Source organism: Anopheles funestus, chromosome 3RL, assembly GCF_943734845.2.
Source record: "Anopheles funestus chromosome 3RL, idAnoFuneDA-416_04, whole genome shotgun sequence".
Classification (NCBI taxonomy): Eukaryota; Metazoa; Arthropoda; class Insecta; order Diptera; family Culicidae; genus Anopheles; species Anopheles funestus.
Window position 1 is genome coordinate 74,667,988 of NC_064599.1, and position 17,552 is coordinate 74,685,539.

Consider the following 17,552-nt stretch of genomic DNA (forward strand, 5'->3'; position numbering starts at 1 on the left):
GTCCGGGTGAGTTATGACAGATGCTTACTGTCTACCTTCTGCCTTCACAGTGGCCTTGAAACGTTGCAAGAAAATCGTCGTCACTCGATATTCCTGCAGACGGTCAATCTGGGTGAGATGGTAATGTGCCTGGAAGATTTGATCAACTATTTCGCCCAACCGGAAGATGACATGGAACACGAGGAGAAGCAGAACCGGCTGCGTGCGTTGCGCAACCGGCAGGATCTGTTCCAGGAGGAGGGTGTGCTCAATCTGATCCTTGAAGCGATCGACAAAATCAACATCATCTCGTCGCAGGGCTTCCTGGCGTCCTTCCTGGCTAGTGACGAGAGTGGCCAAAGCTGGGATATGATCTCCGGCTATCTGTATCAGCTGCTGGCGGCCATCATCAAGGGCAACCACACTAACTGTGCCCAGTTTGCTAACTCGAACCGATTGAACTGGTTGTTCTCGCGACTCGGTTCGCAAGCTTCCAGCGAAGGTTCCGGCATGCTGGATGTGTTGCACTGTGTGCTTATCGACTCACCCGAGGCGTTGAACATGATGCGAGACGAACACATCAAGGTGATCATTTCACTGCTGGAGAAACATGGACGCGATCCAAAGGTGTTGGACGTGCTGTGTTCTCTGTGCGTCGGTAATGGTGTTGCGGTACGATCGTCCCAGAACAACATCTGTGACTTTTTGTTGCCGGGCAAGAATTTGCTGCTGCAGACGGGATTGGTCGATCATGTAGCTAGCATTCGGCCGAATATCTTTGTCGGGCGTGTGGAAGGATCGGCCATCTACCAGAAGTGGTACTTCGAGGTGACGATGGATCACATCGAGCAGATGACGCACATGACGCCACATTTGCGCATCGGGTGGGCCAACACGGCTGGTTACGTACCGTATCCGGGCGGTGGTGAAAAGTGGGGCGGTAACGGTGTCGGTGATGATCTGTTTTCGTACGGATTTGACGGTGTGTACTTTTGGTCCGCCGGACGGCGTACCTGTGTAGTGCCGCGAGAGGTAACGGAACCCTTCATCAAGAAGGGTGACGTTATTGGGTGTACGCTGGATCTGAGTGTTCCGGTTATTCGGTTCACGTTTAACGGTGAACCGGTGCAGGGTTGCTTCACCGACTTCAATCTGGACGGTATGTTCTTCCCCGTGATGAGCTGCTCGTCGAAGCTGAGCTGTCGCTTCCTGTTTGGTGGTGACAATGGACGTCTCAAGTTTAGCCCTCCGCCTGGCTTCTCGCCGCTCGTACAGTGCCTTATGCCACACCAAAATCTTAGCCTCGATCCGTGCTTTTATTTCGGTAATCTGAACAAGAACGTACTCGCCGGTCCGTGGTTAGTCGAGGACGATTCGGCCTTCGTACCGAAACCTGTCGATACGTCCCCCGTCACGCTACCATCATCGGTGGAAACGATCAGAGACAAGCTGGCCGAAAACATCCACGAAATGTGGGCTTTAAACAAGATCGAATCCGGCTGGACCTGGGGTGAGCGTCGGGACGATGTTTACCGCATTCATCCGTGTCTGACCTCGTTCGAGAAGCTACCGGCAGCGGAAAAACGCTACGATTGTCAGCTCGCCGTCCAAACGCTAAAGACTATCCTTGCGCTCGGATATTACATCTCGATGGATAAACCACCGGCACGCATTCGGCCGATTCGTCTGCCGAACGATCCGTACATGCAAGGCAACGGATATAAGCCGGCTCCGCTCGATCTGAGTGCCGCCGTGCTAACGCCCAAGATGGAAGAACTGGTCGATCAGCTGGCCGAAAACACGCACAATCTGTGGGCGAAGGAACGCATCCAGCAGGGTTGGACGTACGGATTGAACGAAGATTCGGAAAATCTTCGCAGTCCTCATCTCGTGCCGTACTCGAAAGTTGATGAAGCGATCAAGAAAGCTAATCGCGATACTGCTTCCGAAACGGTGCGCACACTACTCATCTACGGTTACAATCTGGATCCACCGACCGGTGAAGCGAACGAAGCCTTGGCAGCGGAAGCGCTGCGCCAGAAGTTTGCCGCATACCGAACGTATCGGGTCGAGCGAACGTACGCCGTAACCTCCGGAAAGTGGTACTTTGAGTTTGAAGTACTCACTGCTGGACCTATGAGGGTAAGGTTCCAGAGTTCCTTACAAATGTGGGATTCCTTCGCTTATTCTCTATTCTGCTCGTTTTAGGTTGGTTGGGCACGAGCTGATTGTAACCCCGGTACGATGCTGGGCAGTGACGATGCGTCGTGGGCATTCGATGGATACAACGTAAGTACTTCCAGGTTCCATTTCTCCATAGCAGTATAAGAGACACCCATCACCATGGTTGAGAGGTAGTTGAGAGACCTTACGCTCACGCTTTACGATCGCGCGATCTTTACGATTGTTGACTGAATGTGCGAACCCCAGTATTGAAAGTCCTTCACCTACGCGTTAGAATCTTCACCAGTGTCAACAGCTTACGTAGTAGTTACATATTCGTTAACGTTCTTGACCACCTTTTTTCCAATTCCCTACCCGTTCGTATACTGTACTGATGTTATATCACTATCTCGGTTCCGTTGTGACTCGTTCACCGGGGGGCGAGTTATTGCTGCCCTGCACCTGTTACTGATAATAGGCGCGCAAGATGCATCTCCATACGGTCGAAGACTTTGGTAGACGCTATAAGATCGGAGACATCATCGGTTGCTTCGTAAACGTCCACGAGAAGAGCATGAGTAAGCGAACGTGCGAACGCGCAACTTGGCGCGCTTGTAGCGTGTGTTTGTGTGCGTGTTGTTTTCTTTATTTTCGTTTCCTTCTTACCCGTTGTATCTACTACTTTATCTACTCGTTCGCAACATATCTGTCCTCCAGTGCGTACAGGCTGAAAAAAACACTTTTTCCGAGCAGTTGTATGTGTGTTATTTTTTCCGTTTTATTTCAACTTATCATTCTCAACTCTGCAGTTTCAGCTCCCTTTTTGGTATACATAAACGCAAACAAAAAAACACCTTCTGTACCTGTTAATCTTTCACTATCGTGTATGTTAAATGTCGGTTTATGTTAATAATGTTTCTTTACGATAAAGCTCTAAGTAATAGCAAGTATCATGTTCACTTCAATCTAATCGTTCACGATTCCATATTTAGTGATTTAGTTTTTCTTTCGTTTTACGTACCAATTTCGAGACAGCGTTTGTTTACACCCATGGACAATTACTGAAACTTCACAAACTTCAGCCAAACCTTCCACTGTACTATGAATATAAAGAGAAGCAACTAAAAACACCGTTAACAGTGCACCAAAAAAAAGCGCAGAGCAAAACAAAAAGGGCTTTGGCAATGGAAATTATCTCCAAAATTTTCCACTCGTGTTAACTGTTTTGTTTGGAAAACCATCCTTGAACAATACAAATTCTTCTTCTTCTTTCTGATTTTCTTTTTTCTCTTTCTCTCTCTCTCTCTCTTTTTCTCTCTTTCTATTCTCGCTTTCTATTGGTTGGTCCCAACACTTTTCATCTTTTCTACTGTGTTTAATAAACTCCCTTCACGACCTTCCTGAACGCATACACCCCCCTTTGGCCATACGTAATAAATGTCGTACAATCTGCAAAAACGAAAATCAAAATCGTTCAACACGCATCACATGCGGCACCGAAATTTTGGAAAACAAAAATACATTTCTCAACCGTTGATCACTGTATTATCGTCATCCGTCATTCCTTTTCTCAACCACCATGTACCACCTTTCTTTCTGACTAATAATTGCGTCCTTCATTCCATGTATTGGCATTAATACTGCAACATCCGACATCCCCCGTCCGTCGACCTGCTATCACTGAATCTTAATGATCCACAAATGAAAAACAAAACCAAAAAAAACCCACCCCAAAAAAAATCCTCACCCAATCTTCCGTCTCAACGAAACCCCATTCAAAACATTTGGGTGCGGACGTTCACGTTCGTTGCGTTCAAATGGCACATGTTGAACTACACACCAGGAAGAGAAAGTGTCCGGAGGTGCAACGGAGTCGTTCGGCAAACAGTGGGTACCAGGCGATATTGTCGGTGTATTTCTTGACTTAGTGGATCATACGATCAGTAAGGATCACCTATCAATTCTAGATCGACAACTAATTATAGCTTCTTACTTTTTTATAACCCGTTTCCTTTTGATTTACATACTATAAATTATTTACAAAAGAACTAAACGAAAACATAATTTCGGCTGTTTTGCATCGGTATGAAATTTCGCTATTTTACAACATGAAACGCTTCTTAATCTTATTTTCAGTATGATTTTTTTTATTAGAAAAAAGGTTACGATAACAGTATACCACTTAACTAGAGCGATATCTCAGTTCTAGATAACATTATTTTAGCAAAATTGGCATATCATTCTCTACACCATGAATTGTCTTTAATACCTACACGTAACTAACATGGTAAATAATATATCGTTTGCTAAGTTAATCGTTTTTGTGTTAATGTATCAATCTTTTCATAATATTCTCCATTCTCAGTGCAACTAATGAATTTCTGCACAAAACAGCAACTTAACCAAAACTGTACAGACATTAAGCATTAACAACCAATAAAACCATCGTCGAAACTAATTTGCTTTTGCTCACTGTGCAGTACATAAATCTAGTGACTTTAGAGGCATGGAAATGTTTCTCCGTGGCATGTAACTCACAAGCATGTACCTTTTACTGTAAGCTGCAGCTATTTCTCTAAATCGAATATTTCCCCGTTTTTCTTAACAAATTTGCACACTAAAACCAGTTGCGGTTATTTGCTAAACTTAGGTGCGCTTTGATAGGAACCGCTTTAGAAGTGTTTTTTGAAATAAGTCTTCTGCTTGTACATAATCAAGTCGCTGTCTAACGTTCTCTGCCTGTGCTAGTTGACGTGGTTTCCTGGTGATTTCAACTCCTTTTTATTCACCCGCACGCTAGGTTTCTCGCTAAATGGTGAACTGCTGATGGATGCCCTCGGTGGCGAAACCACCTTTGCGGATGTCACCGCACCGGATGGTGTTGGATTTGTGCCCGCCTGCACTATTGGTGTAAGTGACTCAAACTTTTTCTTAAATAACATACAATTCTTATGAGCAAAATCTCATAATTCTTTACCAACAGATCGGTCAAAAAGCTCGCGTTGTATATGGACAGGATGTGGACTCGCTCAAGTGGTTCACAACCTGTGGTTTGCAGGAAGGTTATGAACCATTCTGCGTGTAAGTATTGTGGTAATTTAAAAATAAGGTAAACATTCTACTCACCTTCTTTCGCTACTTACAGCAACATGAAGCGCCCTGTCACTCACTGGTACACGAAGGATCAGCCAATCTTCGAGAATACGGACGAGATTCCGGAGTGTAAGATCGACGTGACGCGTATCCCGGGAGGTGCCGATACACCACCATGCATGAAGATCTCGCACAATACCTTCGAAACGATGGAGAAGGCTAACTGGGAGTTTTTGCGTCTATCACTGCCGGTAACGTGTGCTAACACCTTCATTAGGTAAGGAACGCTAAAAACCCTCCTTTTCCCCTTATCTTGAAATAATGCTTTTCTCTCTTTTCACAGTGAACAGGATAAGATGCGTCGCTGGGAAGAGATACGGATCCGCCAGCACCGACTAATGACGGAAGTGGATCATTCGCAACCGGCCCACTTCGACCATATCATGCGCAGTGGTTTCACGATGAACGACATCAAGGGTCTGCATCGTAACTACTCCGAGGATGCGGCCGAAGCTGACGAGATGATGCGCAACGGTCCAAGACGTCCATCGAGACATCAGGCGCGCGGTGGCCTTAGCCCGCCGGGCATCGAAATTAATGGTGAGGCCACGAGTGATGGTGAGCTGAACGCGTACTCCGACAACGAGCTGGAAGGTGGAGACGATCGCAAGAAGCGCGGCCGTAGTCCGTTCCGTCTGTTTGGCAAAAAGCGCGATCAGAGCAAGGATAAGCTAAAGGATCGCCGTACACCGGAACCGGAGCCGCGCAAGAGCAACTTGAAGGTGACGCAGCGTGGTCAGGCTACGCGTATGTCGAACAGTGATCTGCGCTCACAGCAACCGATGGTACCGGAGCGTAAGGGAATGGGTAGTCCCCAGGTGGAATCGTTCGGTAATGAGGTGTACGATGCGGATTGTTTGCGCCTGATCAACGAATACTTCTACGGGGTGCGCATTTTCCCTGGTCAAGATCCGACGCACGTGTATGTGGGCTGGGTGACAACACAGTACCATGTGCATAGTAAGGAATTCAGCCAGAACAAGGTGCGCCACGCTGCGATCTACGTAGAGGACGAGAATGAGAAAACTATCGAAATGTAAGTTCGTCTCTAGGAAGAACTCTATCACTAATTTGAAGCTAAAAGCTGAATAATTTGACTACAATGTTTCCGTTTCAGTGTGAACCGTCAGTCGTGCTACATGGTGCGTGCCGATGAGCTTTTCAACGAAGTCACTCAAGATTCTTCCGGTAAGGGTGCGTCACAGGGCATGTTTGTAGGATGCTTTGTCGATACGGCTACCGGTACGATCCGGTTTACCTGCGAAGGTAAGGAAACTTCGCACGTGTTCCTGATGGAACCGGACACCAAACTCTTCCCGGCCATCTTCGTCGAGGCGACCAGTAAGGAAATTCTTCAGATCGAGCTTGGCCGCACACCAACAACGCTGCCACTGTCGGCTGCCGTACTGCCTACCAGCGATAAGCATATCAACCCACAGTTCCCACCGAGACTGAAGGTGCAATGTCTGAAGCCGCACCAGTGGGCACGCGTCCCCAACACGGCACTGCAGGTGCACGCCCTTAAGCTGTCGGACATCCGCGGTTGGTCAATGCTGTGCGAAGATCCGGTATCGATGCTGGCGCTGCACATCCCCGAGGAGGATCGTTGTATCGATATTCTCGAGCTGATCGAAATCGATCGTCTGCTGCAGTTCCATGCCCATACGCTAACGCTCTATTCGGCGCTTTGCTACCAATCGAACTACCGTGCCGCGCATGCACTTTGTTCGCACGTCGACCAGAAGCAGCTGCTGTACGCGATTCAGTCGGAGTATATGAGTGGTCCGCTGCGTCTTGGATTTTATGATCTGCTGATTTCATTGCATTTGGAATCGCACGCCACCACAATGTGAGCAAAACACCACAAACGATCTCATCCTGGGAATGCTTAATTTTTTGGGGGGTTTTCCTTTGAATTACCCATTTCAATGTTCATCCTCTTTTTTTTTGCTCTGCAGGGAGGTTTGTAAGAATGAGTACATCATACCGCTTGGTGCGGACCTGAGGGAGCTTTACATCGATCCCGAAATGTGTCACTCGTTGCGTTCGCTTCAAACGCTTTCCGTACGACCGGAAATGAACATGACCGAAATAGCGTAAGTAGCTCAATCCCTGTGTGTAATGGGCCACTAATCCACTTCAATAATCTGTTACTAAAACTCCACGTGTTACGTTCTCACTACGAGAGCTCCCTGAATAGAAATGCACGCTTATGGCACCGCTATTCATGGACTTCTGGCACACTACCTCTACTCTACTTCTAACTCTTCTAACTTCATCGTGTACCGTGTTGCCGAGAGACGACGGAAACGAACAAGGAAGGTTGAATATGGCCATATTCAATTCCATTAGCCGTCGTCACTCGTTCTGCGTTTCGTTCATCTACCTTTCCGTGTACCTCGTTCCTACAACATCTGCATGCCATTATTCTTCCTTCCCCAGACCCACACCCTCACAATCGAATATGCCGACAATAGTAGCACCAGATTCTTCCAGTGAACCCATACCGGCAATTGACTCGTTATATTCGCCAAGATTCCCACTCGAAGTGGTGAGGGAGTTTGTGATGAGCGCACTGCAGGAAGCGGTACAGATCAATCAGGTACACAACCGCGATCCAATCGGTGGATCCAATGAGAACCTTTTCCTGTAAGTATGCACCATTTGTAAATGGGTGGCAATTATGTGTATCTCTACAACGGGCTCCCTTACATCGCAGACCCCTGATCAAGCTGATCGATCGTTTGCTGTTGGTCGGTGTTATTACGAACGAAGACGTAGAGAAGCTGTTGATCATGATTGATCCCGAAACGTGGGATCCCTTGTTCGAGAAGGAAGGTAAGGATGAGCATCGTAAGGGATTGCTGACAATGAAGATGGCCGAAGGTGCGAAGCTGCAGATGTGCTACCTGTTGCACCATCTGTACGATGTCCAGTTGCGGCATCGTGTCGAAAGCATCATCGCTTTTGCTTTCAACTATGTTGGTGATTTGCAGCAGGATCAGTTACGCAGGTAAGGTATCCTTGTTTGGCCTTTGATTGCTTATACTTTTATAACCTTATCCGAACCTTCACCTTCCCCCCAGATACATCGAGATCAAACAGTCTGATTTACCAAGTGCTGTCGCGGCTAAGAAGACGCGTGAGTTCCGTTGTCCACCGCGCGAACAAATGAACGCCATCCTTGGGTACAAAAATCTCGAGGAAGATGATCTGGAGAATGCTTCCTGTGGTCCAGATCTGCGCAACCGGCTGATTGAGTTCCACGAGAAGCTTATGGGGAAGGTATCGCTTAATGCGCTGCAAGAACCCGAAGAACCGGAGGCGGACAAGCTTGAAGAGGGCAGACCTGGTGCGCTGAAGAAGCTGTACAACTTCATCAACGCCGTAAAGGAACTGGAGGAAGATCCCAAAGAACCGGAGGAAGAGGAAAAGAAAACACCCGAGGAAGTGTTCCGCAAGGTGCTGATCAAACAGCTCGTATCGTGGGCGGAGGAGTCCCAGATCGAGAATCCCAAGCTCGTGCGCGAGATGTTCGGATTGCTTGTGCGCCAGTACGACACCATCGGTGAGCTGATCAAGGCACTCAACAAAACCTACGTCATTAACTCCAAAACGAAGGGTGATGTGGCGAACATGTGGATTGGTTTGAGTCAAATTCGTGCCTTGCTGCCTGTGCAGATGAGCCAGGAAGAGGAGGAACTGATGCGCAAACGGCTCTGGAAGCTTGTCAACAATCACACCTTCTTCCAGCATCCAGATTTGATTCGTATTCTGCGTGTGCACGAAAACGTTATGGCGGTCATGATGAACACGCTGGGACGACGTGCCCAGGCACAGAGTGACGCACCGGTACAGACGGCCGAAGGGGAAGAGTCCGCACCGAAGGAGAAGGATACCTCCCATCAGATGGTGGTCGCATGCTGTCGCTTTTTGTGCTACTTCTGCCGAACGGGTCGACAGAACCAGAAGGCCATGTTTGACCATTTCGACTTCCTGTTGGAGAACTCCAACATTCTGCTGTCGCGTCCAAGTCTTCGCGGTTCGACACCATTGGATGTGGCCTACTCCAGCTTGATGGAAAACACGGAGCTAGCGTTGGCTTTGCGTGAGCACTATCTGGAGAAGATTGCCATTTATTTGTCCCGGTGCGGACTGCAGAGTAACTCCGAGCTGATCGAACGCGGCTACCCCGATCTCGGCTGGGATCCTGTGGAAGGTGAACGTTATCTTGACTTCCTGCGCTTCTGTGTTTGGGTGAATGGAGAAAGTGTTGAGGAAAATGCTAATCTCGTCATTCGTTTGCTCATCCGTCGTCCCGAGTGTCTCGGACCGGCGCTGCGCGGTGAGGGCGAGGGTCTGCTTAAGGCCATTATTGACGCTAACAAAATGTCCGAACGTATCACGGAACGTAGAAAGATGCAGGATGAAGCGGAGGGACAGATTGCAGGTTTGAACTTTGCGCATCCACTCCCGGAGGGTGATGATGATGAGGATTACATTGACACTGGGGCCGCCATACTGTGCTTCTACTGTACGCTGGTTGATCTGCTCGGTCGATGTGCTCCGGATGCTGCCGTCATCGAACAGGGCAAGAACGAATCGCTGCGTGCGCGTGCCATTTTACGATCGCTTGTACCGCTGGAAGATCTGCAGGGTGTGCTCAGTCTGAAGTTTACACTCACCAACCCAGCGCTGGGTGAAGATCGTCCAAAGTCCGATATGCCATCTGGACTTGTGCCCGGTCACAAGCAGAGCATCGTACTGTTCCTGGAGCGTGTTTATGGAATTGAAACGCAGGAACTATTTTATCGCTTGCTGGAGGACGCTTTCCTGCCCGATCTACGAGCGGCCACCATGTTGGATCGTAGCGACGGTTCGGAAAGTGATATGGCACTGTCGATGAACCGGTACATAGGCAACTCAATCTTGCCGTTGCTCATTAAGCACTCGAAGTTCTACAATGAGGCGGAAAATTATGCCAGCTTGCTGGATGCCACACTGCACACGGTTTACCGTATGTCCAAGAACCGTATGCTCACCAAGGGACAGCGTGAAGCTGTGTCCGATTTCTTGGTCGCACTAACATCAGCAATGCATCCAGCTATGTTGCTGAAGCTACTCCGCAAGCTTACGATCGACGTATCGAAACTGTCCGAATATACGACCGTTGCTCTACGACTCCTAACCCTGCACTACGAGCGTTGCGCCAAGTACTACGGTACTACTGGCGGTGGCCAAGCCTCACAGTTCGGTGCATCTTCGGATGAAGAGAAGCGACTGACGATGTTGCTGTTCTCGAACATCTTTGATTCACTCAGCAACATGGACTACGATCCGGAACTGTTTGGTAAAGCATTACCGTGTCTGATTGCGATCGGTTGCGCTCTGCCTCCGGACTACAGCTTGTCGAAGAACTCCGACGACGATCTGTACGGTAAGCCAACGGGTGGTGGTCCCGATCAACCACACTATAACCCGCAGCCGATCGATACGACTGCGGTACAGCTTACGAACGATCTGAACCAGATCGTACAAAAGTTCAGCGAGCATTACCATGATGCGTGGGCTAGCCGTAAGCTGGAGAATGGATGGACTTATGGTGATCAGTGGTCGGATGCAAACAAAACTCATCCACGCTTGAAACCGTACAACACTCTCAGCGAATACGTAAGTGTGTTCGGTGGATGTTAAACTGGAAGGAAGCAATAAAAATATCCGTTTCCTTTTTCTTCTAGGAACGTGAACGCTACCGTGAACCTGTACGAGAAAGCTTAAAAGCTCTGCTGGCACTGCATTGGAGAATCGAACATTCGGAGGGTGATGTCCCACTGTCCAACCGTGGCTCGATGCGTCGCCAATCGAAGCCCAATCTTGTAAGTTTTCCGTTTTTAAAGCCTTTTGTTTTCGTTTTGTTTCAGTGCACCTCATACACCTCAAAGCACTTGTGCTTGTTTTCGTCCATCGTCCAGAATTTATTTTTGTTACCGACTCGAGCTTTATATTCGGACACCTTCTTACTTCCACTATCACCACCTATTCTAATGTTTATTTACAAATTTGAATATCCTTATCCTCGTCAACCACAACAAAATTGCTGCAATTCATACTACCCCAACATTCCGACCCATCACTTATCGTCACCACCACCAAACTACTTTGTGCGTTATCATCCTCCTTATCAACACCACTGCGCGACGTCCCTGGGTATCACAACATTTCCGTGCCCGTGCAAACATCATCGTTTGGCGTGACCGCGTGTGCTTGTACCAATGTGTTTGTACCGTGTGCTGCTTCCTGCTCGTTGCTTTGGACAACGGTGTGTGTTGCCTTTTGGGAACAAATTTAACTCACCCAGGAATTGCAGGGAGATACTGGTTCACCGTTCAACTACAATCCACATCCTGTGGACATGACCAACTTGACGCTGAGCAGAGAAATGCAAAACATGGCCGAACGTTTGGCCGAGAATTCGCACGACATCTGGGCGAAGAAGAAGAACGAAGAGCTAAACCAATGTGGTGGAGCTATACATGCCCAGCTAGTGCCATACGATCTGCTTACGGACAAGGAGAAGCGCAAGGATCGTGAGCGTTCCCAGGAGTTCCTTAAGTACCTCCAGTACCAGGGACTTAAGTTGCACAAGTACGTATTTCGGATAGGCCACTTGGCCACAAGTTATTCAAAATCTCCTTTTTCAACTTAACAGGCCATCGCGCGGACAAACGGAGGAACCGGGCATGAGTACTGCTGCAATTGAGCTACGTTTTGCCTACTCACTGTTGGAGAAACTGATCTCCTACAGCGATCGTGCAACGATCAACATGAAGCTTCTGAAACCATCATCCACGTTCAGCCGTCGCTCGTCTTTCAAGACCTGCTCGCGTGACATTAAGTTCTTCTCCAAGGTCGTACTGCCACTGATGGAAAAATACTTCTCCACCAATCGCAACTACTTCATTGCGATCGCCACCGCCACCAACAACGTTGGAGCGGCGTCACTGAAGGAGAAGGAAATGGTGGCCGCTCTGTTCTGTAAGCTGGCCAGCCTGTTGCGTTACCGTTTGTCTGCGTTTGGTGCCGATGTTCGCATCACCGTACGCTGTCTGCAGGTGCTGGTGAAGAGTATCGATGCCAAATCGCTAGTCAAGAACTGTCCCGAATTCATTCGCACTTCGATGTTGACGTTCTTCAACAACACTGCGGACGATTTGGGTCAGACGATCGTCAACCTTACGGAAGGCAAATATGATCGGTTGCGTGGAACACATCTGAAGACTTCCACCTCGTTGGCGTACGTGAATCAAGTGATTCTGCCAGTGCTGACTTCACTATTCGATCATTTAGCTGCGTGTGACTATGGATGCGATTTGTTGTGTAAGTTTGACACTCATATTTCTCATCGGACAGTTTCTCATCACAATTTTCCAATTTTTACACAGTGGACGAAATCCAAGTGGCTTCGTACAAGATCCTGTCGGCTCTTTATACTCTCGGTACCGACATGTCATTAACGCGGGACCGTAAATATCTTAAAACCGAGCTCGAGCGTCATAAGCCTGCACTCGGATCATGTCTGGGCGCATTCAGTTCCTGTTTCCCGGTGGCCTTCCTCGAGCCGCACGCCAACAAACATAATCCGTTCTCGCTGCTGAACCGCATTGCCGATACTTCGCTGGAAGCGCAAGACATTATGAGCAAGATGGAGAGTTGCATGCCAACGCTGGAATCGATCCTCTCCGAGGTCGATCAGTTTGTCGAGTCGGAAAAGACATACCAGGAGGCGCAACACATAATTGACGTTATCCTACCACTGCTCTGCTCGTACCTGCCGTTCTGGTGGAACCAGGGCCCGGACAACGTTAGTCCGCAGTCGGGCAATCACGTCACGATGGTTACGGCCGATCACATGAACCATCTGCTGAAGAACGTGCTCAAGATGATCCGTAAAAATATTGCCAACGAAAATGCACCATGGATGACGCGCATCGCCACGTACACACAGCAGATCATCATTAACAGCTCGGAGGAGCTGCTCAAGGATGTCTTCCTACCGTTGGCCGAGCGGGTCAAGAAACGTTGCGACAGCATGTTCCACAAGGAGGAAAGCTTGCGTGGTTTCCTCAAGGTGAGCGGGTGTTCAATTTCTTTTAGGTGTTTCCCGTACCACAGATGGATTAACATTGCACTTCTTTCGTTTCAGTCTTCCACCGATGATACCTCCCAGATTGAAGCCCAAATCCAGGAGGACTGGCAACTGCTGGTCCGCGATATCTACTCGTTCTATCCACTGCTGATCAAGTACGTCGATCTGCAGCGTAACCATTGGCTGAAGGATAACGTGTCCGAGGCGGAAGAGCTGTACAACTACGTGGCGGAGATATTTAACGTTTGGTCCAAGAGCCAGTACTTCCTGAAGGAAGAGCAAAACTTCATCTCGGCCAATGAGATTGATAATATGGCACTGATCATGCCTACGGCAACACGTCGCTCGGCGGCCGTATCCGGTGATATGCCTGCGGCCGGTGGAAAGGTGAAGAAGAAGAAGCGTAGCCGTGATAAGAAGCGCGACAAGGATAAGGAAATTCAGTCCAGCTTGATGGTGGCCTGCTTGAAGCGTTTGCTGCCAGTTGGTTTGAATCTGTTCGCCGGTAAGGAACAGGAGCTGGTACAGCATTGCAAGGATCGTTATCTTAAGGTATATAGATGTGAGCTAGTTTCACGGAATCCCCCTTCTGTACTAATGACCATATACCTTCCGTAGAAAATGCCCGAGTACGAGGTGATCGAGTTTGCCCGCACGCAGCTAACACTGCCAGACAAGCTCGATCCGGCAGACGAAATGTCCTGGCAGCACTACCTATACTCGAAGCTCGGCAAAAAGGAACAGATCGTGCAGGATGCACTGGAAAAAACGGACAAGAAGCCAGAAAACAAAATCGAAGATACGGTCGAGCGCATTGTCGCCATGGCAAAGGTTCTCTATGGATTGCACATGGTAAGTGTTCGGATTACACAATATCCCGACCTCTATAGACGTTCGTACCACCACACACTCCCCTTCTTCCCACCGATCATATCAAATCGAACTCCTTTTATGTGTTTAACACCCTCTGATATCGACCCTAACGACAAAATCTCACCACAGTTCATCATCGCGTCTCCTCGGGACGACGAATGTTTTTCACGCAATTGTTTACTCAACAAACAATCCGTATATGAACTATACCGTGTATTTTATCTTCTAAAAAACACAACCAACTTGTATTTCGCTATAATCTAGATCGACCATCCACAACAACAAAGCAAAAATGTTTACAGAAGTTGCGTCTCGATACAGAGAAAACGTGCGGTTATTGCCTGTTTCAGACAAGTTTCCTTACATTCACTGCCAAGGTTTTATAATTTTCTTATACTTTATACCTTTTCTTCATTGGGAGTTTTTTTTTCCTCTTCTATTCTTTTCTCTGTTATTATTTCCTTTCGTTCGTTGTTTTTGTTTCTCTTTGTTTTATAATTTCTTACGTATCTTTGCATCAAGTACGTTTTTTTCTTTCGATGTTCCCTTTTCCGTTGCCATTTACGTTGGTTTTTTTTCATTCTTTTGTTTTTACATTGTTTTTTTTTTGTTCTTCTTTTGCTCATGTTTTATGTTTCTCAACTCACGTTTTGGATTGATTTTTGTTGTGCGTTGTGCATCTTACCACCTGTTCTTTTGTTATGCATTTCTGTTACACGTGTTTGATACTTTTGTTTCCTTTCGTTTATCCTTTTTTTCGTTATTCTTTTGCTAAATGCTAACTGCTCGTTCAAGGCTGCTGTCTCGAACTGTTGCCCAGTTGGACCTGTACATATACTTTTCTTCCACTATTTGCTATCTTTTATAATCAACCTGATGAACTGAGAGAAAAAATACCAAAAAAAAACCTACCAAACAACCTGTCATTGCCAAACACCAGCAACAACAGCAAACAGAAGCAAACAAAATTAAATCCCAACTTTGATGTACCTTATTGTGGGTTCGATATTCGATCAAAATAAAAAAAAATCCTCCTTATACCAAAGATTAAACTAACCACCCTGCCCAAAACTACCCAAAATCCGGACTAAATGATAATCAGAAAGACTACAATCAGCGTGTGCTGCTGTAACAGATAAACTTGCATACAGATGGAAGCAATATTCCTGCTCACGCCTTAAGCAAAAATCAATTTAAAACAAATTGGCATCACTGTTCAACATCCTTTCCAAATTACCATCTACCACACGATTGATACAATTACTTGCTAGTTTCTTGAATGGCTCTCGATCCGATTTCGTCCACTAAAGCACCAATGAGCGCTCCCTTATGTTTTCCTTCTTTCTATCTATCTATTTTTTTCTTATATGCATAATGAGAATGAACTTGTTTTTCTTTCGGCGTATGCTCTTAACCGTTTCCAAATTTTCAAATAATTTGTTCCTTTGGATGAATTTGTTTTTCGATTTCCACTCCTGCAGATGCATTACTTTATTGACTCTTCTACTCCGGAGTGCCACTAAAAACTAATTTATAAACATTATCAACTTAGCAAAACGTAACAATAATAATTTGCTATGTAAATATGAAGCGGCTGTTTGTATTGTTGCAGAAGCACCGAAAAGTATAATTCAAACGTAGTTATAATTTTTATAAAAAATAAAATATTAAAATATAGAATTTTAATTTAAGAAGTAATTTATAGCAAAGAGGTAGAACTCATAAACATTAATATTGTTTCTTTGAAAATCCACCTTAATGAGTCTGTATAACTCTGTTGCAAGTTGAAACAGTCTGAAACATGAGATTTCATTAGATTATGTTATCTACCGTCCTTAAATTGCGAATAAAATTCCATTTATACATAAATATAAGTATATTTAAATTTGATAAAAATCAAAATAAAAAAACAATTACATTCCACATATCCCTTATGACTAACACGGACTCCATTTTACCACATCTGTATTACTAACCGTAACACACCGATCTAGGTTATGTGTACCTGTAGTATTTTGTTACACTATAAACACACGCACACGTTTTTCGCACCCTCCTTTTCTTTCACGGTTCCTCATCCCTATACCGCACTACTCTCACCATTAAAAACAGAACGAATAATAGTTTTGGCCCATAACGCAAATAATGCAAATATTTCCACAAAAGAAATGAAAACAAAAAATATTTCCAAAAAAAACCAAACAACATCCATACCAACAAAACTTTCCAAAAGCATAAAAAAAAGAAACAACAACAGAGATGATTAAAAAGGAGAATAATCACTAACCGCATACTAACTAAAACCTATATATATAGGCATGCCGACCTAGAGCTAAAGGTCTTAATTGGACACACGTTTTATCACAAGCACGACGCAAAATGGCTGTTGCATGTCTAAGAGCAAAACCAATGTATAGATTGAGCAGGTGACTGAGTCTTTCTTTTCTACCATTTATTTTCCTTTGTATTACCAATTTTCTTTTCCTTACATCAACTTCTTTTACCGATTGTTGCTGTTGTTTGATTTGTGCAATTTTGTATCATTTACGTGCGCGTAGTGTTTTTTTTGTTGTTGTATCTTTTCTCTCTGTTTTTGTTTGTTTTTTTTTTTATTTCACCTTTTCTCTTTCTCCTCTTACCCTTCTTCTTATGGTTTCCCTTTTCTTCAGTCTTCTCAATCTGTTGTTTTTCTTTCTCACTTACCTCTTTATAAGCACTTTTGTTTGCTATGTTTGCACGGTTATTATTGATTCGTTGATTGCACTTTTTTACTTTAACAATGTTTATCGCACTGTCATGTGTTTTATTGTGTTCTATTTTTTGTTTTAATGTTTGGCAAGCGAGGATTTGCCTTGTGAATGGTTTGTTTTTGTTCTATATGCTTGTTACATTTTTCTTATTATTATTATTTTATTTTTTTCATTTATTTATATTTATCTTACGTTGCTAGTAGCGTTTTTATATCATAGGAATTGGGATACGATTAGGTGATAGCTTGATACTGATACATTTTCCTTTCTTTTCGTATTTACGATCGCTTGTGCTAACGAACACCTTAGACACCGTGCCTGCAACATTTTCGCCCGGAGCTACTCGGAACTGTGGCTAGAGGATGAAAACGTAGGCCAAGAGGTCATGATTGAGGATCTCACTGTAAGTATTGCTAGTGTTTAGTGAACTATAATACTTCATCAACTAATTTTTCAAACTGTTTCAAATGCATTTTCTTTCACACCAG

General features: G+C 45.7%; 1 protein-coding gene across 12 annotated transcripts in view; it reads left to right on the forward strand.

The window, feature by feature from the left end:
* The window catches only part of LOC125766943 (ryanodine receptor), a 39,901-nt gene that overhangs the window by 17,913 nt on the left and 4,436 nt on the right, over positions 1-17,552 (forward strand). For 2 of the 12 annotated variants that reach the window (XM_049433047.1, XM_049433049.1), the window contains 20 exons: positions 51-2,121; positions 2,188-2,268; positions 3,986-4,085; positions 4,943-5,052; positions 5,126-5,223; positions 5,288-5,512; positions 5,579-6,331; positions 6,413-7,144; positions 7,254-7,391; positions 7,792-7,944; positions 8,015-8,308; positions 8,382-10,965; positions 11,034-11,171; positions 11,654-11,940; positions 12,005-12,672; positions 12,738-13,423; positions 13,499-13,993; positions 14,060-14,293; positions 14,579-14,691; positions 17,374-17,467. In XM_049433047.1, coding sequence (XP_049289004.1) covers positions 51-2,121; positions 2,188-2,268; positions 3,986-4,085; positions 4,943-5,052; positions 5,126-5,223; positions 5,288-5,512; positions 5,579-6,331; positions 6,413-7,144; positions 7,254-7,391; positions 7,792-7,944; positions 8,015-8,308; positions 8,382-10,965; positions 11,034-11,171; positions 11,654-11,940; positions 12,005-12,672; positions 12,738-13,423; positions 13,499-13,993; positions 14,060-14,293; positions 14,579-14,691; positions 17,374-17,467 — 10,054 coding nt within the window. Of the gene's footprint in view, positions 1-50; positions 2,122-2,187; positions 2,269-2,620; positions 2,721-3,985; positions 4,086-4,942; positions 5,053-5,125; positions 5,224-5,287; positions 5,513-5,578; positions 6,332-6,412; positions 7,145-7,253; positions 7,392-7,737; positions 7,945-8,014; positions 8,309-8,381; positions 10,966-11,033; positions 11,172-11,653; positions 11,941-12,004; positions 12,673-12,737; positions 13,424-13,498; positions 13,994-14,059; positions 14,294-14,578; positions 14,692-16,630; positions 16,741-17,373; positions 17,468-17,552 lie in introns of all 12 variants that reach the window. The other 10 variants (XM_049433048.1, XM_049433051.1, XM_049433041.1 and 7 more) reach the window with 9 other exon arrangements.